The sequence below is a fragment of the Ranitomeya variabilis genome, chromosome 4 (genome assembly GCF_051348905.1).
Source record: "Ranitomeya variabilis isolate aRanVar5 chromosome 4, aRanVar5.hap1, whole genome shotgun sequence".
NCBI lineage: Eukaryota > Metazoa > Chordata > Amphibia > Anura > Dendrobatidae > Ranitomeya > Ranitomeya variabilis.
This window is the reverse complement of record NC_135235.1, coordinates 641,838,050-641,860,076: the sequence shown is the minus strand read 5'-3', so window position 1 is coordinate 641,860,076 and position 22,027 is coordinate 641,838,050. Positions and strand designations below refer to the sequence as shown.

Sequence of the window (22,027 nt, the reverse complement as noted above, 5' to 3'; positions counted from 1 at the left end):
GCTCCGTACACCTCGTACACACACGGCTCCGCTCCGTACACCTCGTACACACACGACTCTGCTCCGTACAACCTATAAACCCCTCCTGACCCCACACAGAAACTTCCCCTCATCCAGCACCATGACAACCAGCACAGCAGAGTCCTGCATACACTGAGGCCCCTGATCATGTGACCCCTGACTCCTCCCCTCCTGTGACCTCATCCCAGGTCCTGTGCGCACAGAGCAGCCATATATGTGGTGTGCGGCTCTGCGGGTGGAGGTAGGTGATGGAGATTCCCCATTACTGGGCACAGGGGACATTAACCCCCTCAGTGCTGTGGTCAAATTTTATGAGACAGAACGTGTTCCTGTCTGTGTCACTACGCTGACAATCTAAAGGATAACAATGTTTTGAACATTTGACTTTCAGGCTCCATATCTCACCATCCACTTCTGCTTCGAACGTGAGACTACCATCATTTTATAGACAATCATCTTGGCTATCTCATACATAAATTTGACTTACAACTATTTAGCATATGATTAGTTATGCAGATTCTTGTCATATCACTGCATTGTTACTGTTTTGCTCCTAAAAATCTAAATTTTATTTCTTTAGTGTTTTTATCTTTGGCTTTCACCGCTGACTGAATCCTTCTGGGCTGCTCTCAATCACATTCAAACATGTCTTGACCGATATCTGACCCCAGGTCTCTTCTACACATTCCCAAAGTTGGTGAATAGTGGTCGACTCACTTGGGTATGTATACAATTTTTTTTTCTTCAGTTCTACCTACAATTGTTTGGGTTGTGATCTGGGGATTGTGTGGCCAATCCACCTCTACTTCATTGTCAGAAACCATTTCTTCACCAATCTCAACGTATGCTTCAGGTCGTTGTCCTGCTGGAACACTATGTCGTCCTTTTTATACCCATAGTACCCGAGTGTATGAAGTAACTTGTCTCGTAGAGAACTCACATATAGCTCAGCATTGAGACTGCCATCGATTCTGGTAAAGTATCCAACACCTTTGGCTGCGAAACAACCCCATTATTATTATTATTATTTATTTATATAGCACCATTAATTCCATGGTGCTGTACATGTGAAAAGGGGTTATTTACAGAGTTGTAGATATCGTTAACAGTAAACAAATTTACAAAGCCAGACAGGTACAGAGGGGAGAGGACCCTGTCCTTGCGGACTTACATTCTTCGGGATAAGGGGGAAGAGACAGGAGGTCGGTATGCTGCAGTACTGGTGGTGGTGAGGCGGCAGCTCGGGTGGTTGGTGAGGCGGCAGCTCTGGCGGTGGCGACGCGGCAATTCGGGTGGTTGGTGAGGCGGCAGCTCTGGTGGTGGTGAGGCGGCAGCTCGGGTGGTTGGTGAGGCGGCAGAATGGTTATTGCAGGCTGTAGGCTTTCCTGAAGTGATGGGTTTTCAGGTTCTGTCTGAAGGATCCGAGGGTGGTGGATAATCGGACATGTTGAGGCATGGAATTCCAGAGGATGGGGGATATTTGGGAGAAATCTTGGAGGCGGTTGTGTGAGGAACAAATAACTGTCTAAGAGAGTAGGAGGTCTTGGGAGGATCGAAGATTACGTGAGGGAAGATAGTTTGAGATTAGTTCAGAGATATAGGGAGGGACAGGTTGTGGATGGCTTTGTAGATCAGTGTTAGTATTTTGAACTGGATTCGTTGGGGAATTGGGAGCCAGTGGAGGGATTTGCAGAGGGGAGAAGCAGGGTAGAAGATAGGTGGATTAGCTGGGCAGCAGGGTTGAGGACAGACTGGAGTGGTGCAAGGGAGTTAGTGGGGAGGCCACAGAGGAGGGTGGTGCAGTAAACAACCCCATGTCATCAGGCTTCCTCCACCGAACTTGACATTTCCTTGACAGCACAGTGGCTCAATGGTTAGCACTGTAGTTTGCAGCACTGGTGTCCTGTATTCAAATCCCGCCAAGGACAACATCTGCAATAAATTTGTTTGTTCTCCACATGTTTCCGTGGGTTTCCTCCAGGTTCTGTGGTTTCCTCCCACACTTCGAAGACATACTGGTGCTTTGATGACGTGACTGAGCATACTGATCATCATGGTCTGGCTGGTAGTGGTCACGTCGCTGCTGATCTTAGTATGGCACAGGTTGCAAATAACCATTCGTTCATCATCCGCACTTTTCATTCTCCAGAATGGATAACGCCTAACCCTTGGTCTGGGAACTTGATGCATGTGGGTACTCTGGGGAACAGTTGCCTGCCTTAGATTGTGAGCCCTATTGGGAACAGTGATGAGAATGTATGTAAAGCGCTGCGGAATAAAATAGCCCTATATAAGCATGATAAATAAATAATTTTTCTATCATTTAGCCCCTTTTTCCTGGTTTTCTTTCAGACTGTTTTGCATCCATCAGAGGCTATTAACTTTTGTCTCATTGCTCCAAATCACCCATTTCCAATCAACTACTGTCCACTTTTCATACTATTTTCAGTCAAGTGACGGTATTGAAGTCGAGGATTCTTCACCTTTTTTCGAGCCATCATTCCTGACTTGTGTAACGTGTGTTGCACAGTGCTTGCATGGACGTCTGTGATCTCACTGTTACGTAGCTTACCTCCGCTGTCATGTCTGTCGTGCTAGAATGGAGAGACCTTGTTGACTCCATCTCTTGGCTTTTGAGTGGATTGATGGACTTCATTTTGTATTTTTCCAACTGTCATGGCACTCGCATGATGTAGTTTGGCAATTTTCTTGGCCGAGAGACAGCTATCGATTAGCTGGATTATGCCGTTTTCTCTCTTTTGCTTTGGAATCAACTTAATAACACACTGAGTTATTAGGGAATATGAGAACAGGTTGTATTTTGTAGTATTCAGGAAGAAAAAGATTTTTCCACCACCAGGAGAAAAACAGTAACAATACAGTGACATAAATAACTGAAAGTCAAATTTATGTATGAGATAGCCAAGATGATTTATTTTTATTTATTTTACTCGCTATATAGCGCCATTATTTCCTACGTACTTTATAGATATTATCAATAATGTCCCTATTGGGGCTCACAATCTAGATTCCGTATCAGTATGTTTTTGAAGTGTGGGAGGAAACTAGAGAACCTTGAGGAAACGCACGCAAACATGGCGAGAACATACAAACTCCTTGCAGATGTTGTCTTTGTCTATAAAATGATGGTAGTCTCACATTAGAAGCATGTGGATGGTGAGATATGGAACCTGAAAGTCAAAAGTTCAAAACATTGTTACCCTTTTGCCTGTCAGTGTATATGAGAATCTCTGTCTGTATTGGATTACATTGGGTCACTTCCCTCCTGACGTCGCTCGCTGCTCTGTTACTGTACTGTCTCCATTATTTCCGTCGCCCGCTCCATGTTGTCACTATCAGAAGATATTAATGTTCTATCTATATCTGTTACTGATGCCCCCAGAAATATTTGATAAAGATTTAGATATTTTAGATTTTTCTTTTTAGATTTGTTTTGTGTTTTTGGTGCTGGATTGGAGATATCCTGTGATAAATCTCTGTATGTGACTATAATGGGACTGTGTGTTATACCGGGGGCAGGACGGGGCCATGACTGGATGTAGTGATCATGTGATGCCGGTAACAGCTCCGGAGATTTCTTACATGGGATCTTTATGATGTTCCATCGTCATCTTCTCCCCATTCAGGTCCCTACAATATCGGATCCTCTCAGTGGAGATCTTCTATATAAGAGAATTCTCCTGAGTGACCCTACAAGGATGGAGAGGGACAGGGACAAGATGGCGGAGAGGATATTACACCTCACCCTAGAGATCCTCTTCCGGCTTACTGGAGAGGTGAGAGATTCAGATGACGTCACATTACATCATTCTTATCTATGGGAATAACAGATGGACAGAACTGGAGAGGTGAGGACACTGGAAATGTCTGTAGTGAGGTTTATTAATGTGTCCCTCCATAACCAGGATTACACAGTAGTGAAGAAGACCTCTAGGGAGCGCTGTCAGGACCCTGTGTCTGAGGGTTGGGGAAGACCCCTGAGCCCAATCATGGGGCCTCCACCTCACCCCCTGATATATGAGGATATCAATGTCCAGAAGATCCTAGAACTCACCTACAAGACGATTGAGCTGCTGACTGGAGAGGTGACACTGCTGGGAATGCTGGGACATTATTATGTAACGCTATGGAGGGATCGGGGGGATGACGGTATCATTGTATGTACAAAAATAGATCAATGGCCACATTCGTCTGTGCTAAAAACTAAGGAAATGTGAAATATGTGAAATGTGAATAGCATACTGGCTTATGAACTTTATGAACAAACACATGAGATTTTTAGCACAAGATTTGCAAACGTTGTGAGCCCATTCACCAAAACGTCAAGGTAATCTCAGATCGAATGGGTAACTACACTGACTGCCTGGTGTGAACACTTACCTATGGTATCTGAGCTGACTGCCTAATGTGAATCATTGTATGTGTCAGGTTCCTATAAGGTGTCAGGATGTCGCCGTCTATTTCTCCATGGAGGAGTGGGAGTATTTAGAAGGACACAAAGATCTGTACAAGGACGTCATGATGGTGGTTCCCCAGCCCCTCACATCACCAGGTAATAGACAGGACTAAATACACACGGCTTATAATTATCTGTATGTAAAGAATGAATTCAGTCCCTGTATGTGTTTCCTCCAGATCTATCCAGTGAGAGGACAACACCAGAGAGATGTCCCCGTCCTCTTCTTCCAAAGGACTGCAAACAAGAAAATCCCAATGTTCTTCAGGATCATCAGGTAGATGGAGAGAAGGTGTCATGAGATCTCCCCTATGATGTGCAGAAGGCTGTGAAGGTCTTGTGTTCAGTCTTGTTTTACACTTGTGTAATGATTAATATTTGTTTCAGGGTAAAGAGCTGACCCCTATGAATACTACAGAGATATATGTAAGGGGCGATGAGCAACGTAAAGAGAAGATTCCTAATAATCAAATTGGTGAGTAGTTACCACTAAATGCAGAAAAGTCATAGATTCGCTCGCTCTTCTTATCTGCATCTCAAATACATTTCTAGAATTCGACCTTTTCTTACTTTCGACTCTGCAAAAACTCTTACTGTTTCTCTTATTCATTCCCGTCTGGACTATTGTAACTCTCTACTAATCGGCCTCCCTCTTACCAAACTCTCCCCGCTCCAATCTGTCCTGAATGCTGCTGCCAGGATCATATTCCTCACCAACCGTTACACCGATGCCTCTACCTTGTGCCAGTCATTACACTGGCTACCCATCCACTCCAAAATCCAGTACAAAACTACTATCCTCATCCACAAAGCACTCCATGGCTCAGCACCACCCTACATCTCCTCTCTGGTCTCAGTCTACCAGCCTACCCGTGCCCTCCGCTCCGCTAATGACCTCAGCTTAGCATCCTCAATAATCAGAACCTCCCACTCCCGTCTCCAAGACTTTACACGTGCTGCGCCGATTCTTTGGAATGCACTACCTAGGTTAATATGATTAATCCCCAATCCTCACAGTTTTAAGCGTGCCCTAAAAACGCATTTGTTCAGACTGGCCTACTGCCTCAACGCATTAACCTAACTATCCATGTGTGGCCTATTAAAAATATAAAAAAAAACAAAACACATAATCAGGTTCCTTGCATCGTGTTCTCATACACTTTATGTAGTTAATAGCCCTCTGTGTCTGTACTGCTACATACTTAGGCTGTTAACTGGTTCATGCAGCTTTACATGAACACCCGAGCCTTACACTATGGCTGGTCCAAATAACTAAAGCAATTGTTACCATCCACCTCTCGTGTCTCCCCTTTTCCTCATAGTTTGTAAGCTTGCGAGCAGGGCCCTCATTCCTCCTGGTATCTGTTTTGAACTGTGATTTCTGTCATGCTGTGATGTCTATTGTCTGTACAAGTCCCCTCTATAAGTTGTAAAGCGCTGCGGAATATGTTGGCGCTATATAAATAAAAATTATTATTATTATTATAGATTATTCTCTGTCACTGGCGTGTAAAAATAGGTGCTGAATTTTTTAGGGTTTGTTCAAACATAATTTTCACTGTGGATTTTAATATTAAAATTGTTAAAAAAATACAAGGGTGTCTAAACTGGAGTCATTGGATCCAGTTGGGTGAAAAATGTTAGGTGGGCTGCGCTGTTCTGGAGTTATCCGATTCTTCAAGAATGATAACATTTTTTTTATTCACAATGCGTTTCAACGCTGTACTGGCATCTTTATAAAGTGGAAAAAAACACTTGATAAAGACATTGGTACTACGTTGAAACACTTTTTGTACGTTTTCATCCAAGCAGAACTAATATTTCTTAGAGGATCTTATCAACCAGCCAAGAGGCGAAAGCACTTGTTTTTCTTCATGCCTACATAGGAGTTGTTCCTTTTACAACTCCATTAGGTGAGCGTTAACCAAGCACTTACCCACTTTCACTCAGAGGGTATTACTCTATTATGCTTTCTCCACATCTAGATTTCTCCACCGAAGCCATAGTGCACTTGTGAGCTGCTGCTGAGACGATACTTCTGTATTCACAGTCCTGTCTAACGCCGGACACTGTGCTTATTAGCGTTGAGCACCTCTGATATATAAGGCAGAAACATTGCCAGCCACAGGCTGCACTGTTATGTACATGAGAATTTTCTCAGCCTAAAAACCTCAATAGCATTCTTCTTTACAAGCATAAAGTACTGTTATATACAGCTATTTCTCTGTAGTACATTATAAGAGCTGAAAACAGTAATAGAGATTTTTGATTTATAGAGTTACTATTAAAAATAATGCAATACAATACAATTGCAGGTTGTTAATTTGATTTTTTTATTCAACCTGCAATATACAATATATAATTTGTGTTCCCACAAACAGCAGTATATGTACGGAGCCGCTATCGCATGCCCTCACGCTGAGCGCTGAGGCAATCAGGTGCAGGTGTCACCTCTGTGTGAGAGCTGACAACCCGCAGCAATGCCCACGATCAGTGCTAGCATTGATTGTGGGCATTTAACGCCAGTAGTGACAGCGACATAGAGAAGCCATTACCTACTCGCTTCCATCATGACAAAGCAAAGCAATCCATGGAGACCCCGACCACAAGATGGCCGTGGGGTCCTTCAGGGAAGGGGGCTCCACAGTGCGTGCAGAGAGCAGGACCTGAGACGCCTCCTTCCCTGCTTGTCAGTCGTTGCTACGATGCTCTGCAGTGTAGAAGCATTGCAGAGTATCAGATCAACGATCTAACAATATACAGTGATGTCCCAGGATATGACTATGTAAAAAAGTTTAAAAAAATAAAAAAATAAGTACAAATATTAAAAATAAATAATAAAATCCCCAAATAAAGAACAAAAAAGAAATACATATTTTTTTCCATCATACATGACGGCACCAGGAGAGAGGGGATCCGCCCTTCAAGGACAGGAAACCTTCAAGATAAAAGGGGCGGATCCTCTCTCCACATCAGTTGGTTTCCTGTCCTTGATGGGGAACCCTCAAGATGAAGACTTCTGAAGAACAGAAGAGGATGCCTGGGTCTGGGTCGGGTGGATTTGGGCAGACATTTTTTTGCTGCACCTGTCACCAGGTGCCGGTAGTCGCCTCGGGGGCCATGTATTCCATGGCCTCCCCTGAGGGAAGCATGGTTACAGCCCGTGAGGCATTGCCTGGGTGAAGTTGGAGCCTCGGAGGTCACGGCAGTGTATCCTCCCTGTTGCTGCGGAACCTGTCACTTTTAAGTCCTCGGAGGTCACAGTCTTTGTACCCTCCCTGTTGACCCATAGTGGCCATGCAGCCTGTGAGGCACATCATGCCGGGCAAGATAGAGACTCCTTGGAGACAAAAAACAATGCTTTATCATCATACCGCCGATCAAAAAGACAAATGAAAATAAAAATGGTATTGCTGAAAAAGCGATGCAAAAATATTTTTTTCATTAAAATTGTTTTTGTGTAAAAGCGCCAAAACATAAAAAAATATAAAATGGGGTATCGCTGTAATCGTACTGACCACATGTGGAATGGTATAAAAAAAAAAAAAAAAAAAAAAGCAATTCCTGAATTGCTAGTTTTTGTTCTCCCATAATTCAGAATCAAAAAATGTCATGTGCCCGAAAATGGTACCAATAAAAAATGTCAGCTCGTCTCGGAAAAACAAGCCATAGCATGACTCTGTCGGCCGAAATATGGAAAAATTATAGCTCACAAAATATGGTGATGCAAAAACTAGTTTTTGCAATAAAATACATATTTTAGTGCGTGACAGCAGCCAAACAAAAAATAATATAAATCTATTATCGCTGTTATCGCACCGACCCGAACAATAGTCACCAGATCACTTATACCGCACGAGGAACGGCGTAAAAAATTAAACCAATTCTCACATGCTGTTGATTTTTTATTTTTTTTTCATATTGCCTCTCAAAGATTACAGTAAGGCTCGGCGCATATTTATCCTGCGCTCTACTCTGAGCGCTTACACTGGGGTTTCTGTGTACATCTCTGAAATACGTGATTCAGACAGAACCCCCATCAGAAGATTCCCTATTATGAGGCAGATTGTGTGCACTTATGAAAAGGAAGGACCGCGCTGAGTCCAGACGGAGTCTAGAATAACTCTGCTGCCTCATTATAGTGAATAGATCCATCGGGGGTTTCATCTGTCACTTCACTCTGAGATTTAGATGGAAACCCCACTGTAAGTGCTCAACGTAGAGTGCCGAATAATTGTGATTATAAATGTTATGTAAAATGTTCCCAATAAAAGCTTCAACTTAATCCACAAATAAAGCAAGCCCTCGCTCAGGTCCGTTATTAACGAAAATATAGGGGGCTTCCACATTACTGGTAGCACAAAGGCCCTTTTAAAAAATAAATGGATTCTTGCCCCAAAAGGAATTCAGCAAATTGTCTGCTCCCAAATTCAAATGCCCCCTCCCTTCTGTGCCCTAGTGTGCCTAAACCACATATAGCGCCCACATGTTTGGCATTTCTGTAGTGATGAGAGCCCGCTTAATTTACAGGTGCCTGTCTCCAGAATCATGAGGTGGGCATAATGTACTGGTGACTGCATCGATAGTTTGCAATTTTCACTCAGCAACATCTACTACTGCTTGTTTCTGGAAAACACCCATGGAGTCAAAATCATCTCTACAGCTGTAGATAAATTTCCAAAGGCTTTTACTTTCCACAATGTGGTCACTTGAGGGGGGATTCTGCTTTTCTAGCACTTAGGGGCTTTTTATATCGAATCTGCAAACTATTCTAGGAAAATCTGCGCTCCAGGACGCAAGCAGCGCTCCGTTCCTCCCGAGTCTCTCCGTATGGCAAAGTGGTACTGTACAGCCCAATATGGGTATTGCCACATTCAGTAGAAATTGTAGGACACATTTTGATGCCATTTATACCCATTTCCCAGTAAGAAAATGTAAATCTTGGGGCTAACACACAATCTTGGTAGTAAAAACATAAATTATTTTATCTTCACTGCCCAATGGTATAAAAATCTGTGACACACCTGTGGTGTCAATATAATCACTGCACCCCTAGATTAATTAATTGAGAGGTTTAGTTTGTAAAATGAGGTCACTTATGGGGGGTTCTGCTGTGCTGGCACCTCAGGGGCTCTGCCAATGTAACAACATGGCACCCTCAAACAAGTGGAGCAAAATCTGCACTGTAATATGGCGCTGCTTCCCTTCTGAGCTTTGCACTGTGCCTCAAAAGTAGTTTTCGACAACATATATGTTGTGAACTTTGGAGAAATTGCACAACAAATTTTGGGGTCCATTTTCTCCTGTTGCCCTTGTGAAAATGCAAAATTTGGAGCTAAAAAAGATTTTTGCGGGGAAAAAAAGTGTTTTGGTTTTTTAAGAAAAAACTAAAAACATTTTCACGGCTTAGCGTTATAAACTTCTGTGAAGCACCTGAGGGGTCAAGGTGTTCAATGCACATCTAGATAATTTCCCTAAGGGGTCTAGTTTCTAAAATGGTGTCACTTGTGGGGGGTTTCCACTGTTTACGCACATCAGTGGCTCTCCAAACACGACATGGCGTCTGCTAATTATTCCAGCAAATTTTACATTCAAAAAGTGAAATGGCGCTCCTTCCCTTCCGAGGCCTGCTGTGTGCCCAAACAGTAGATTTCCCACAAATATGGGGTATGAGCATGCTCAGGAGAAATTGCACAACAAATTGTATGATCTATTTCCTCCTGTTACGCTTTACATTACAAAAATTCCTGTGAAGCACCTGAAGTGTTAATAGACTTCTTGAATGTGGTTTTGAGCACCTTGAGGGGTGCAGTTTTTAGAATGGTGTCACTTTTGGGTATTTTCTGTCATGTAAGCCCCTCAAAGTCACTTCAAATGTGAGGTGGTCCCTAAAAAAATATGGTTTTGCAAATTTTGTTGTAAAAATGAGAAATCGCTGGTCAAAGTTTAACCCTTTATAACTTCCTAACAAAAATAAATTGTTACCAAAATTGAGCTGATGTAAAGTAGACATGTGGGAAATGTTATTTATTAGCTATTTTGTGCAATATGACTCTCTGATTTAAGGACATAAAAATTAAAAGTTTGAAGATTGCGACATTTTAAAATTTTTGGAGAAAGTTCCTTTTTTTCCCCACAAATAAACGCAGGTAATATCAAAGAAATTTACCACTATGATGAACTACAATATGTCACGAGGAAACATTCTCAGAATCCGTGGGATCCATTGAAGTATTCCAGAGTTATGACCTCATAAAGTGACAGTTGTCACAATTATAAAAACTGGCCTGGTCAGGTAAAAATAGGCTTCGGGGTAAAGGGGTTAAACATGCTATAAAAATATCATCGATCTCGGCAGCACGTTGTCTTGTGTAAACAACAAGTATATGGACTATGCGGATTATGGTCTATATGTTATCATCAAGGCGGGGTATATTTGCATGTCTGAACCCATGTGAAAGGTAGGATAAGTGAGGGGTGTATGATGTATAATAATAATAATCTTTATTTTTATAGCGCCAACATATTCCGCAGCCCTTTACAGTTAAACAGTTTCAAATACAACAGTCATAAGTAACAACGTTAACAATAATATAATGATTAACCCCTTCACCCCCAAGGGTGGTTTGCACGTTAATGACCGGGCCAATTTTTACAATTCTGACCACTGTCCCTTTATGAGGTTATAACTCTGGAACGCTTTAACGGATCTTGGCGATTCTGACATTGTTTTCTCGTGACATATTGTACTTCATGATAGTGGTAAAATTTCTTCGATATAACTTGCGTTTATTTGTGAAAAAAAGTGAATATTTGGCGAAAATTTAGAAAATTTCGCAATTTTCCAACTTTGAATTTTTATGCCCTTAAATCACAGACATATGTCACGCAAAATACTTAATAAGTAACATTTCCCACATGTCTACTTTACATCAGCACAATTTTGGAACCAAAATTTTTTTTTGTGACGGAGTTATAAGGGTTAAAAGTTGACCAGCAATTTCTCATTTTTACAACACCATTTTTTTTTAGGGACCACATCTCATTTGAAGTCATTTTGAGGGGTCTATATGATAGAAAATACCCAAGTGTGACACCATTCTAAAAACTACACCCCTCAAGGTACTCAAAACCACTTTCAATAAGTTTATTAACCCTTCAGGTGTTTCACAGGAATTTTTGGAATGTTTAAATAAAAATAAACATTTAACTTTTTTTCACACAAAATTTATTTCAGCTCCAATTTGTTTTATTTTACCAAGGGTAACAGGAGAAAATAGACCCCAAAATTTGTTGTACAATTTGTCCTGAGTACGCTGATACCCGATATGTGGGGGTAAACCACTGTTTGGGCGCATGGCAGAGCTCGGAAGGAAAGGAGCGCCATTTGACTTTTCAATGCAAAATTGACTGGAATTGAGATGGGACGCCATGTTGCATTTGGAGAGCCCCTGATGTGCCTAAACATTGAAACCCCCCACAAGTGACACCATTTTGGAAAGTAGACCCCCTAAGGATCTTATCTAGATGTGTGGTGAGCACTTTGACACAACAAGTGCTTCACAGAAGTTTATAATGCAGAGCCGTAAAAATAAAAAAATCATATTTTTTCACAAAAATGATCTTTTCGCCCCAATTTTTTATTTTCCCAAGGGTAAGAGAAGAAATTGGACCCCAAAAATTGTTGTGCAATTTGTCCTGAGTACGCTGATACCCCATATGTGGGTGTAAACCATTGTTTGGGCGCAGGGCAGAGCTCGGAAGGGAAGGAGCGCCATTTGACTTTTCAATGCAAAATCGACTGGAATTGAGATGGGACGCCATGTTGCGTTTGGAGAGCCCCTGATGTGCCTAAACATTGAAACCCCCCACAAGTGACACCATTTTGGAAAGTAGACCCCTTAAGGAACTTATCTAGATGTGTGTTGAGCACTTTGACCCAACAAGTGCTTCACAGAAGTTTATAATGCAGAGCCGTAAAAATAAAAAATCATATTTTTTCACAAAAATGATCTTTTCGCCCCCATTTTTTTATTTCCCCAAGGGTAAGAGAAGAAATTGGACCACAAAAGTTGTTGTGCAATTTGTCCTGAGTACGACGATACCCCATATGTGGGGGTAAACCACTGTTTGGGCGCATAGCAGAGCTCGGAAGAGAAGGAGCGCTATTTTACTTTTCAATGCAAAATTGACTGGAATTAAGATGGGATGCCATGTTGCGTTTGGAGAGCCCCTGATGTGCCTAAACATTAAAAACCCCCACAAGTGACACCATTTTGGAAAGTAGACCCCCTAAGGAACTTATCTAGATGTGTTTTGATAGCTTTGAACCCCCAAGTGTTTCATTACAGTTTATAACGCAGAGCCGTGAAAATAAAAATTCTTTTTTTTTTCACAAAAATTATTTTTAGCCCCCAGTTTTGTATTTTCACAAGGGTATCAGGATAAATTGGACCCCAAACGTTGTTGTCCAATTTGTCCTGAGTACGCTGATACCCCATATGTGGGGGGGAACCACTGTTTGGGCGCATGACAGAGCTCGGAAGGGAAGGAGCGCCATTTGGAATACAGACTTAAATGGATTGGTTTGCAGGCGTCACGTTGCATTTGCAGAGCCCCTGATGTACCCAAATAGTACAAACCCCCCACAAGTGACCCCATATCGGAAACTAGACCCCCCAAGGAACTTATCTAGATGTGTTGTGAGAACTTTGAACCCCCAAGTGTTTCACTACAGTTTACAACGCAGAGCCGTGAAAATAAAAAATCCTTTTTTTCCCACAAAACTTATTTTTTGGCCCCCAGTTTTGTATTTTCCCAAGGGTAGCAGGAGAAATTGGACCCCAAAAGATGATGTCCAATTTGTCCTGAGTACGCTGATACCCCATATGTTGGGGTAAACCCCTGTTTGGGCACACGGGAGAGCTCTGAAGGGAAGGAGCACTGTTTTCCTTTTTCAACGCAGAATTGGCTGGAATTCAGATCGGATGCCATGTCCCGTTTGGAGAGCCCCTGATGTGCCTAAACAGTGGAAACCCCCCAATTATAACTGAAACCCTAATCCAAACACACCCCTTACCCTAATCCCAACAGTAACCCTAACCACTCCTCTAACCCAGACACACCCAACCCTATTCCCAACCGTAAATGTAATCCAAACCCTAACCCTATCTTTAGCCCCAACCCTAACCGTAGCCCCAACCCTAGCCCCAACCCTAGCCCTAACCCTAGCCCTAACCCTAGTAATAACCCTAGCCCTATCCCTAACCCTAGCCCCAACCCTAGCCCTAACCCTAGCCCCAACCCTAGCCCTAACCCTAGCCCTAACCCTTGCCCTAACCGTAGCCCTAACTCTAGTCCTAACTCTAGCCCTAACCCTAACCCTAATGGGAAAATGGAAATAAATACATTTTTTAATTTTTTTATTTTTCCCTAACTAAGGGGGTGATGAAGGGGGGTTTGATTTACTTTTATACTGGGTTATTTAGCGGATTTTTATGATTGGCAGCCGTCACACACTGAAAGACGCTTTTTATTGCAAAAAATATTTTTTGCATTACCACATTTTGAGAGCTGTAATTTTTCCATATTTGAGTCCACAGAGTCATGTGAGATCTTGTTTTTTGCGGGACAAGTTGACGTTTTTATTGGTAACATTTTCGGACACGTGACATTTTTTGATCACTTTTTATTCCGATTTTTGTGAGGCAGAGTGATCAAAAACCAGCTATTCATGAATTTCTTTTGGGGGAGGCGTTTATACCGTTCCGCGTTTGGTAAAATTGATAAAGCAGTTTTATTCTTCGGGTCAGTACGATTACAGCGATATTTCATTTATATCATTTTTTTTATGTTTTGGCGCTTTTATACGATAAAAACTATTTTATAGAAAAAATAATTATTTTGGTATCGCTTTATTCTCAGGACTATAATTTTTTTATTTTTTTTGCTGATGATGCTGTATGGCGGCTCGTTTTTTGCGGGACAAGATGACGTTTTCAGCGGTACCATGGTTATTTATATCAGTCTTTTTGATCGCGTGTTATTTTACTTTTTGTTCGGCGGTATGATAATAAAGCGTTGTTTTTTGCCTCGTTTTTTTTTTTTTTTTCTTACGGTGTTTACTGAAGGGGTTAACTAGTGGGGCAGTTTTATAGGTTGGGTCGTTACGGACGCGGCGATACTAAATATGTGTACTTTTATTGTTTTTTTATTTTATTTAGCTAAAGAAATGTATTTATGGGAATAATATATATATTTTTTTTCTTTATTTAGGATATTTTTTTTATTTTTTTTTTTTACACACATGTGGGGAATTTTTTTTTTTAACTTTTTTACTTTGTCCCAGGGGGGGACATCACAGATCATTGATCTGGCAGTGTGCACAGCACTCTGCCAGATCTGCGATCTGCTGTGCAGGGCTGCAGGCTTACCAGCGCCTGCTCTGAGCAGGCGCTCGGTAAGCCACCTCCCTCCCTGCAGGACCCGGATGCCGCAGCCATCTTGGATCCGGGACCTGCGGCGAGGAGTGAGGTAGGAGACCCTCGGAGCAACGCGATCACATCGCGTTGCTCCGGGGGTCTCAGGGAAGCCCGCAGGGAGCCCCCTCCCTGCGCGATGCTTCCCTATACCGCCGGTACACCGCGATCATGTTTGATCGCGGTGTGCCGGGGGTTAATGTGCCGGGGGCGGTCCGTGACCGCTCCTGGCACATAGTGCCGGATGTCAGCTGCGATATGCAGCTGACACCCGGCCGCGATCGGCCGCGCTCCCCCCCGTGAGCGCGGCCGATCGCGTATGACGTACTATCCCGTCGGTGGTCATACGGGCCCACCCCACCTCGACGGGATAGTACGTCAGATGTCAGAAAGGGGTTAAAGCAAAATATAGCAACCCTGCTGGTGAGAGCTCACAATCTACAATGAGGTGGGGGAGATACAAAGTGCAGGTGTGTATTTACAATCATGTATTTACAATGATGGACCAGCCATCTTCGGGAGGGTGGGGGATAGGTGGAGATAGTGAATGGGCTACACACGCACACTTACACATAAAATGACTTTGATTAGGGAACGTGGTAGGCCGCTCTGAACAATTGTGTTTTGAGGGAGCGCCTAAAACTGTGCTAGTTGTGGTTGGTCCTAATTTCTTGGGGTAAAGCATTCCAGTGGATTGGCGCAACGTGGGAGAAGTCTTGGAGTCGGGAATGGGCAGTACGGATTAGTGCAGAGGTTAGTCAAAAGTCGTTTGCAGAGCGCAACCATCGGCTAGGCCCATAGACAGAAATGAGGCAGGAAATGTAAGGGGGTGCTGCACGATCTATAGCGTAATCTGCACAAACCATTGATTCAAAAGAAACTCCTATCCAGTGAGGTAGGGGGGTTTTGTGGTACATCTTTTTCACTTCTGGGTACAGCCTATGCCAGCAGTTTTCATTGTTTGTGTCCATTATATTGCACATATGCACCTGGAGTGTTGCATTACACATTGTTTAACTTGATTTTAGAGTTATAGAATTAAAAGTTAATTTTTAACTTAATTTTGCTATATCTGACATTTATCTAATTGAGTCTTTGTAATATCCTAGCTTCTTATTGAGAACCAAAAAGGACAAGTCTTAAGTGTCACGTACACACTTCTTATCGCCTCTCACTCAATCCAGCTCTCAACCTCTGTTTTTGGCTATAAAGTGAGCATAAATCACACCCCGACACAGTCTGCACACCAAAGTTACTTAACGCACGCTGCCATTGTGGCACCCCAGTAGTTCGGGTACCACAGTGGTATTGTCTTCCTCTTGGGGAGGGTAATGCCATGCCTGGAGACAGGAGGGATCCCTTTGGCAGGTAAGCTGTACATTCAACACATTCTGACTCCAGGCCAGAAGGGGGAGCTCTGAACCTGGTTTAAGGGGAACTTCCCTATATACATTCTGGTCTGGAGGAAGAGTTGTTCAGTTGCTAGCAGACAGTGAAGGAGCACAGAAGAACTTAGGAGCAAGAGGATGGCTGTGACTGGGCCCCTCTAAGCAGAGCGCAGAAACTGGGCACCGGGAGCCCGAGGCTGTGGGCAACTGCAAGTCCCACAGCAGACCTGGAGGGCAGGAAGCTAAAAGCGACTTGCCCACATTAAACCTGAGGTACAGCAGCATTCCAGAGCCCGGAGTAACCGTGTAAAGAGACCCCAGAGAAACAGCTCAAGTTGCCTACCGTGCAGGTACTGTCCCAGGACAGCAGAGCAAGAGAACCTTGTTAGGACACCCCGTACAGCAAGGGACTAGAAACCAGCGCATAGTAGAAGGCTCCCAAACTGACCTGGCAAAGGGATTTCCTCTTGTCTTTAGGCTTACTGGACTCCATCGACACCTGTTACCGGTACATCAGTAAACCAGGTAAAGACTGCAACCCTCTGTCCTCCATTTATTTGCTGGCATTCAACAACCCTGCCAAACACACCGGAAGCCCTGGGGACCCCGCTTCACCTGTGGGAAGCGTCACCATCTTTGCTGCAGTAACATCACCCCAGAGGACCCCTTTGAGCAGTGTCGGTCCCCTCTGACCGAGAACCACAGGTGGCATCATGAACACAAACTTTATTAAAACCCTTTAAAGACCTTTCCCCTTTTAGTTGTGTGCCCAGGGCCACGGACTGGGTCCCTGCCACCTTGACCACCCCTTTAATTGCGACCGGACCCTGTACCGTGTATCCCCACTGCCCTGGCGGGTGACTCAACCTCACTCGTCAAACACCCTGGTTGATGAGCCCCCAAAATATATTACTATCAGACAAACAAAAGTCACATACTCTCTCAAAGGTTATGGATTTTTTGGAGCATACAAGGAACAAACTTATTAAAGATTTTAATCTTTAATATAAAAATATAGTGCTCACAATAAAAGATATAAAAAGATAAAAATAAAACTAAACACAAATATGCAAAACAGTTATAAAATAAAAAGGGAGAAATAACAGAAATACCTAAACATTTCTGTCTACAGTTATCTTGTCTTTAAGAAATGAGTTATGGATTACATCAGTCTCCTAGGCACCCGTCACATGTGAACAACTTCTTTTGTGTCACGCAGCTTTAAAGTCCTGACGATAGGCTCATATTTCCAGCACCACTTGATGGAACTATTTAAAAATTGCTGTTTGGTGACTGGACCTTGAGCTTGCATTTCAAATATCATGTTCCCCCCCACTCTTCTCTATACAGTCAGTAGGAAATATTCTGCCTAGTTCTGACCATTTGCTAACCCCTTTAAAGCTAGGATTCGGGAACTGAGTTTGACGTCTCTCAGTATTCTCTGAGTAGACCCCCCTACCCCTGGGATCTGAGTTCTTGCAATAAGAGTAGGCAGAAGTTATGTCCTTTTGTTTAGAGACAATTATTTGGATGCAGCCTTAACTCGTTTATTTTACCGATATTATAGTTTCTCTTACAATCATATTTATATTTTAAAATCATGCTCCATCTGAGCAATTTCTCATTATCCCCTACTAGTCTGTTGAGCCACCCCAGTGGGTTATGATCGGTGATCACGGAGAAGTTGAGCTCATAGAGTTATGGCTGCAGTTTATGTCCACACAATTGCTAAACACTCCTTTTCAACTGTCGTATAAGCAGCCTGCCTCTCTGGGCAGGAATTTCCTCTTCAGGTAGAGAATAGGGTGCTCTTCACCTTGACAGTTCACCTGGCTGAGAACCACACCTAGCACATAAGTCCTGGAATGAGTCTGCACCTCAAAACTGAGTGAAGTCTGGGGCCTGAAGAATGGGTGAACTAAACAATGCTGATTTTAGGGCACCAAAGAATTTCTCACATTGAGAAGTCCAGGAAAAAAAATTGGTGAAAGCTTCTTCTTTGTCAGGTCACTTAATGGCTTAGCCAGAGCACTGTAGTTTTGCACAAACTTTCTATAATAGCCAGCTGTACCTAGAAAGGACATTATCTGCTTCTTGGTTTATGGGATTGGCCAGGCTGTGATGGCTTCTACCTTCCCTTGTTCAGGTTTTAGCACCCCTAACATCATAATCTATTAGTCACTGCTTTAAATTTTTTGTCTGAGTCAGTTGATAATTGAATCATATTACAATTACTAAGAAGGTGTTCTAAAATTATAGAATATCAATTTTCATATAGTTTAAATACAGTTTTGTTGAGAAATAATAAAATCAGTTTTATTCTTGGCAGATGACTGTACCAGGAGCTCAGAGGAACATCTGATATGTTCTGATTTTGCTGCAGATGATCATGGTATCACACCAGATATATGTGGCGAACATTTCATTATTCCAGGTATACCTCCAGCCTATCTCAGAAAAAATCTGTCATCTGACCGTTTTCAACAGTTCCTTTCATTTGCTTCAAGGAGCAGTATGCAGAACAAAAGTCACCGAAGGGCTGTTGAACATGACATAGCTTATATAGGGGAGAAGCCAATTTCATGTTCAGAATGTGGGAAATATTACAATATTAAATCAAGACTTGTTGCACATCAGAGAATTCACACAGGGGAGAAACCATTTTTATGTTCAGAATGTGGAAAATGTTTTAATGTGAAATCAAATCTTGTTAGACATCAGAGAATTCACACAGGAGAGAAGCCATTTTCATGTTCAGAATGTCGTAAATGTTTTAATGTGAAATCAGATCTTATTAAACATCGGAGAACTCACACAGGGGAGAAACCATTTTCATGTTCAGAATGTGGGAAATGTTTTAATGAGAAATCAAACTTTGCTCGACATCAGAGAACTCACACTGGGGAGAAGCCTTTTCCATGTTCAGAATGTGGGAAATGTTTTACTGATAAAACAGATCTTGTTAGACATCAAAGAACTCACAAAGGGGAGAAGCCATTTTCATGTTCAGAATGTGGGAAATGTTTTACTCGGAAAAGAAATCTTGTTACACATCAAAAGACTCACATTGGATACTAGTGCTTTTTATTTTTAACAATCTTATTGACAACATATACAAGAAAAACAGTTTTAATAAAGTTACTTGTCTACAAAAAAGGAAACAATTTATACCAACTACCATTTGTTGCTGAAACGTAATTGATATCCATGTAATCACTCTGAACATTGAAACTGTACAACAAAAAAAGCAAGCCATAAGATTTTGCAAATGATCAAACTTTCAAGCATGTAACTTCAATACAGCCAGAATACTACTGTTTTTTTAGCCACATGAAGCCTAAAAAAATTGCATAAAGTTGGATGATTGTTTGCTGCCTCTTTATCATCATCATGCCACTTGTGGCCAACTGAGAGAAACAGAATCCTTGATTGAGAGACCGAGGGTCGACAAGTGATCTTGTAGACCTTCGGCCTACAAGATCACTTTTAGGCCGAAATGTTAGCACTGTTAAATACTGCAAATCTCAATGGTTGGGACAACAAATTAGAATGACAGTAAGAGATGCATATAGGATAACTTCTGTATGAATGGATCGTCCGTTTAGAAAAATTGCGCGTCATGAACCAACATACCAAGCTTAAGTAGTCAAACAGTGTATACATAAACCATCATAAGACTTTTACATGATATTATGTTATGTGCTAGTTATCCAGCTACTGGTGTTCCATAGATCTCACACCACCGCTTTCAAAGGCTGTCATGGTGCAGTGCATGATGGCAGTGGAAGTCTATTTAAGTCAATAACAAGTCCTGCTTTTGTCTTGGACCTAATGATACACAGAGATTCAGCTGGAGACCATGCGGGCAGCGCTATGGAGAGGCCTTCATAAGGGAATGTCACAGCAGTGCTACTCCCGGCATTATGGCATGGTGTTGGATGATGTATGGTAACCGGACCCCTATAGCTTTCATTCCCTAAGCTCTGTTACATTGATTTAGTGGTGGAACCAAGTCACCAGTGGCACTGTCACTTCTCTAAGTTTCCCGTAAGCTGTTTTTGCAACATGACAACACCAGACAACATGTTATTTTTGCTAGTTTCAGCAGCTTAAACATGCTACCATGGCTGGCAACATCTCTGGGCTTGTCTTCCATCAAGCACAGATGGGACATCATTGGTAGGCAGTTGCAAAGGGTGCTGCCAGCAATGGATTTTGATGACTTGCATGCTGAAATGTATTCAGCGTGGCATAATGTTAAAAACCTCATTGAAAGAATGTGAAAAGAATCTAAATGTGTGTATTTCTGCACGTTGTGCTCATATTAAATGCTGAATAAATCAAGATGTTTTGAAAATGTAGTTTCCTTTTATCATTCATATCATTGACATGTTTGTCGATCCTGTCCTTTCCATAATACTATGGCATCTTGGGGTTAAGTAGTATGAATATAAACACCACGGAATAAAGAAACCTTCACACAGCTTTATTTATGGAAAATGAATAGCATTGCATGTCTCGGAAAACTAAAACCAAATTTCTTTTCACCACTTAAAAAAAAAGTCTGTGTTTGCTATCGCTGTAATCATGCTGTCTGTCATGATTCGACTGACGAGTGACCTGGGGCACCTTTTGTGTTCCTAATACTAGGGGGCGCCCTAGCTCTCCTTGCTCCCCGGGATACTTCAGATAGCGAAGACGCCAGGGCCTCTGCCCTTGCCTTATCTCCTAGATTAGCCCTTAGTCTCCGTTGCTGTAACCCATGCACCCTGTCCTAAAGGATCACATTTCTAGGTAAAACTTAGTATACAATTAACATTATAAAACAAAACCGACTTGGAATAATTTTCTCATTTGTTTTAGTACATTTTATAGTAAAATTAATAGGATCACTAAAGACTATAACTCGTCCAGCAAAAAAAACAAGCCCTCATATGGTTATGTTGTTGGGAAAAAAAAGTTATGACTCTTACTAGGGAAGAAAAATAATTACTAAGTTCTTAAGGGGTGGAAAAAGTTCCTACAATTATCTTTTCATGGGGCAGATGCTTGCCATGTGTTTATATAAATGTCATGGCTTTTTAACAAGCAGAAGATGAAAAATTATTACTTTTCTGGAAGTATGAGGAAGTATCGACAGGTTTGTTTGCAAACTGAAAAAGCTATGGCTTGACTTTTTTTTAGCCATAAAAGAAAAAAAAATTATCCCTTTTTGTGGACTAACAACAAGTTTGGTATTAGCTCATAAAGTGAAATTTATTTTGGCAGCCATAACCTGTTTATTATAAAAATTGTAACATTTCTTGACCACTGAAAAATGAAAGAACAAACCATGAAGAAACAATGGCTTCTAATATACATCCTCCAAAATTTCCCTTTCTTAGATATGTGACCGGTTTTGTTCCTTGGATAGTGATGAAGCAAATTCTTTTTAACAAGCTTATTCAAAAGACGATAATTATTTACCGGTAATTGGATTTTCACGACCCATGACAGCACCGTACAGGGAGAGAATATCTGCCACCCCCCACCCCTCCAGGAACAGAACAGAATTAAAAGGTGTAACTTCTCCATATGTCTCAGTGTGTTTACAGAGCTTGAGGTAGCTGCTCCTTTAAAGACACCAACATACATACAGTGCTATATATACACATATATATATA

General features: G+C 42.0%; 2 protein-coding genes across 2 annotated transcripts in view; both read left to right on the top strand.

Annotated features, from left to right (window-relative positions):
• Positions 1-232: 232 nt before the first annotated feature.
• Positions 233-22,027, top strand: part of LOC143767357 (uncharacterized) — a 340,694-nt gene continuing 318,899 nt past the window's right edge. The window contains exons 1-3 of the mRNA XM_077255618.1: positions 233-262; positions 602-742; positions 3,669-3,818. Of these exons, the coding sequence (XP_077111733.1) occupies positions 236-262; positions 602-742; positions 3,669-3,818 (318 nt within the window). The 5' untranslated portion in view covers positions 233-235. The remainder of the gene's footprint in view (positions 263-601; positions 743-3,668; positions 3,819-22,027) is intronic.
• On the top strand, positions 4,153-21,041 carry LOC143767405 (oocyte zinc finger protein XlCOF7.2-like). Its single transcript, XM_077255735.1, has 4 exons — positions 4,153-4,594; positions 4,678-4,775; positions 4,886-4,973; positions 18,679-21,041. Exons 1-4 carry the CDS (start codon positions 4,462-4,464, stop codon positions 19,440-19,442), a joined length of 1,083 nt encoding a protein of 360 aa, XP_077111850.1. The 5' UTR covers positions 4,153-4,461; the 3' UTR covers positions 19,443-21,041.

Excerpts from the sequence above, each read along its gene's own strand:
- LOC143767405 (XM_077255735.1), top strand. The coding sequence starts at position 4,462 with ATGTGTCAGGTTCCTATAAGGTGTCAGGATGTCGCCGTCTATTTCTCC. Across the intron at positions 4,595-4,677 it reads CCAGCCCCTCACATCACCAG|ATCTATCCAGTGAGAGGACA; the intron begins GTAATAGACAGG and ends TGTTTCCTCCAG. Across the intron at positions 4,974-18,678 it reads GATTCCTAATAATCAAATTG|TTTTATTCTTGGCAGATGAC; the intron begins GTGAGTAGTTAC and ends TAATAAAATCAG.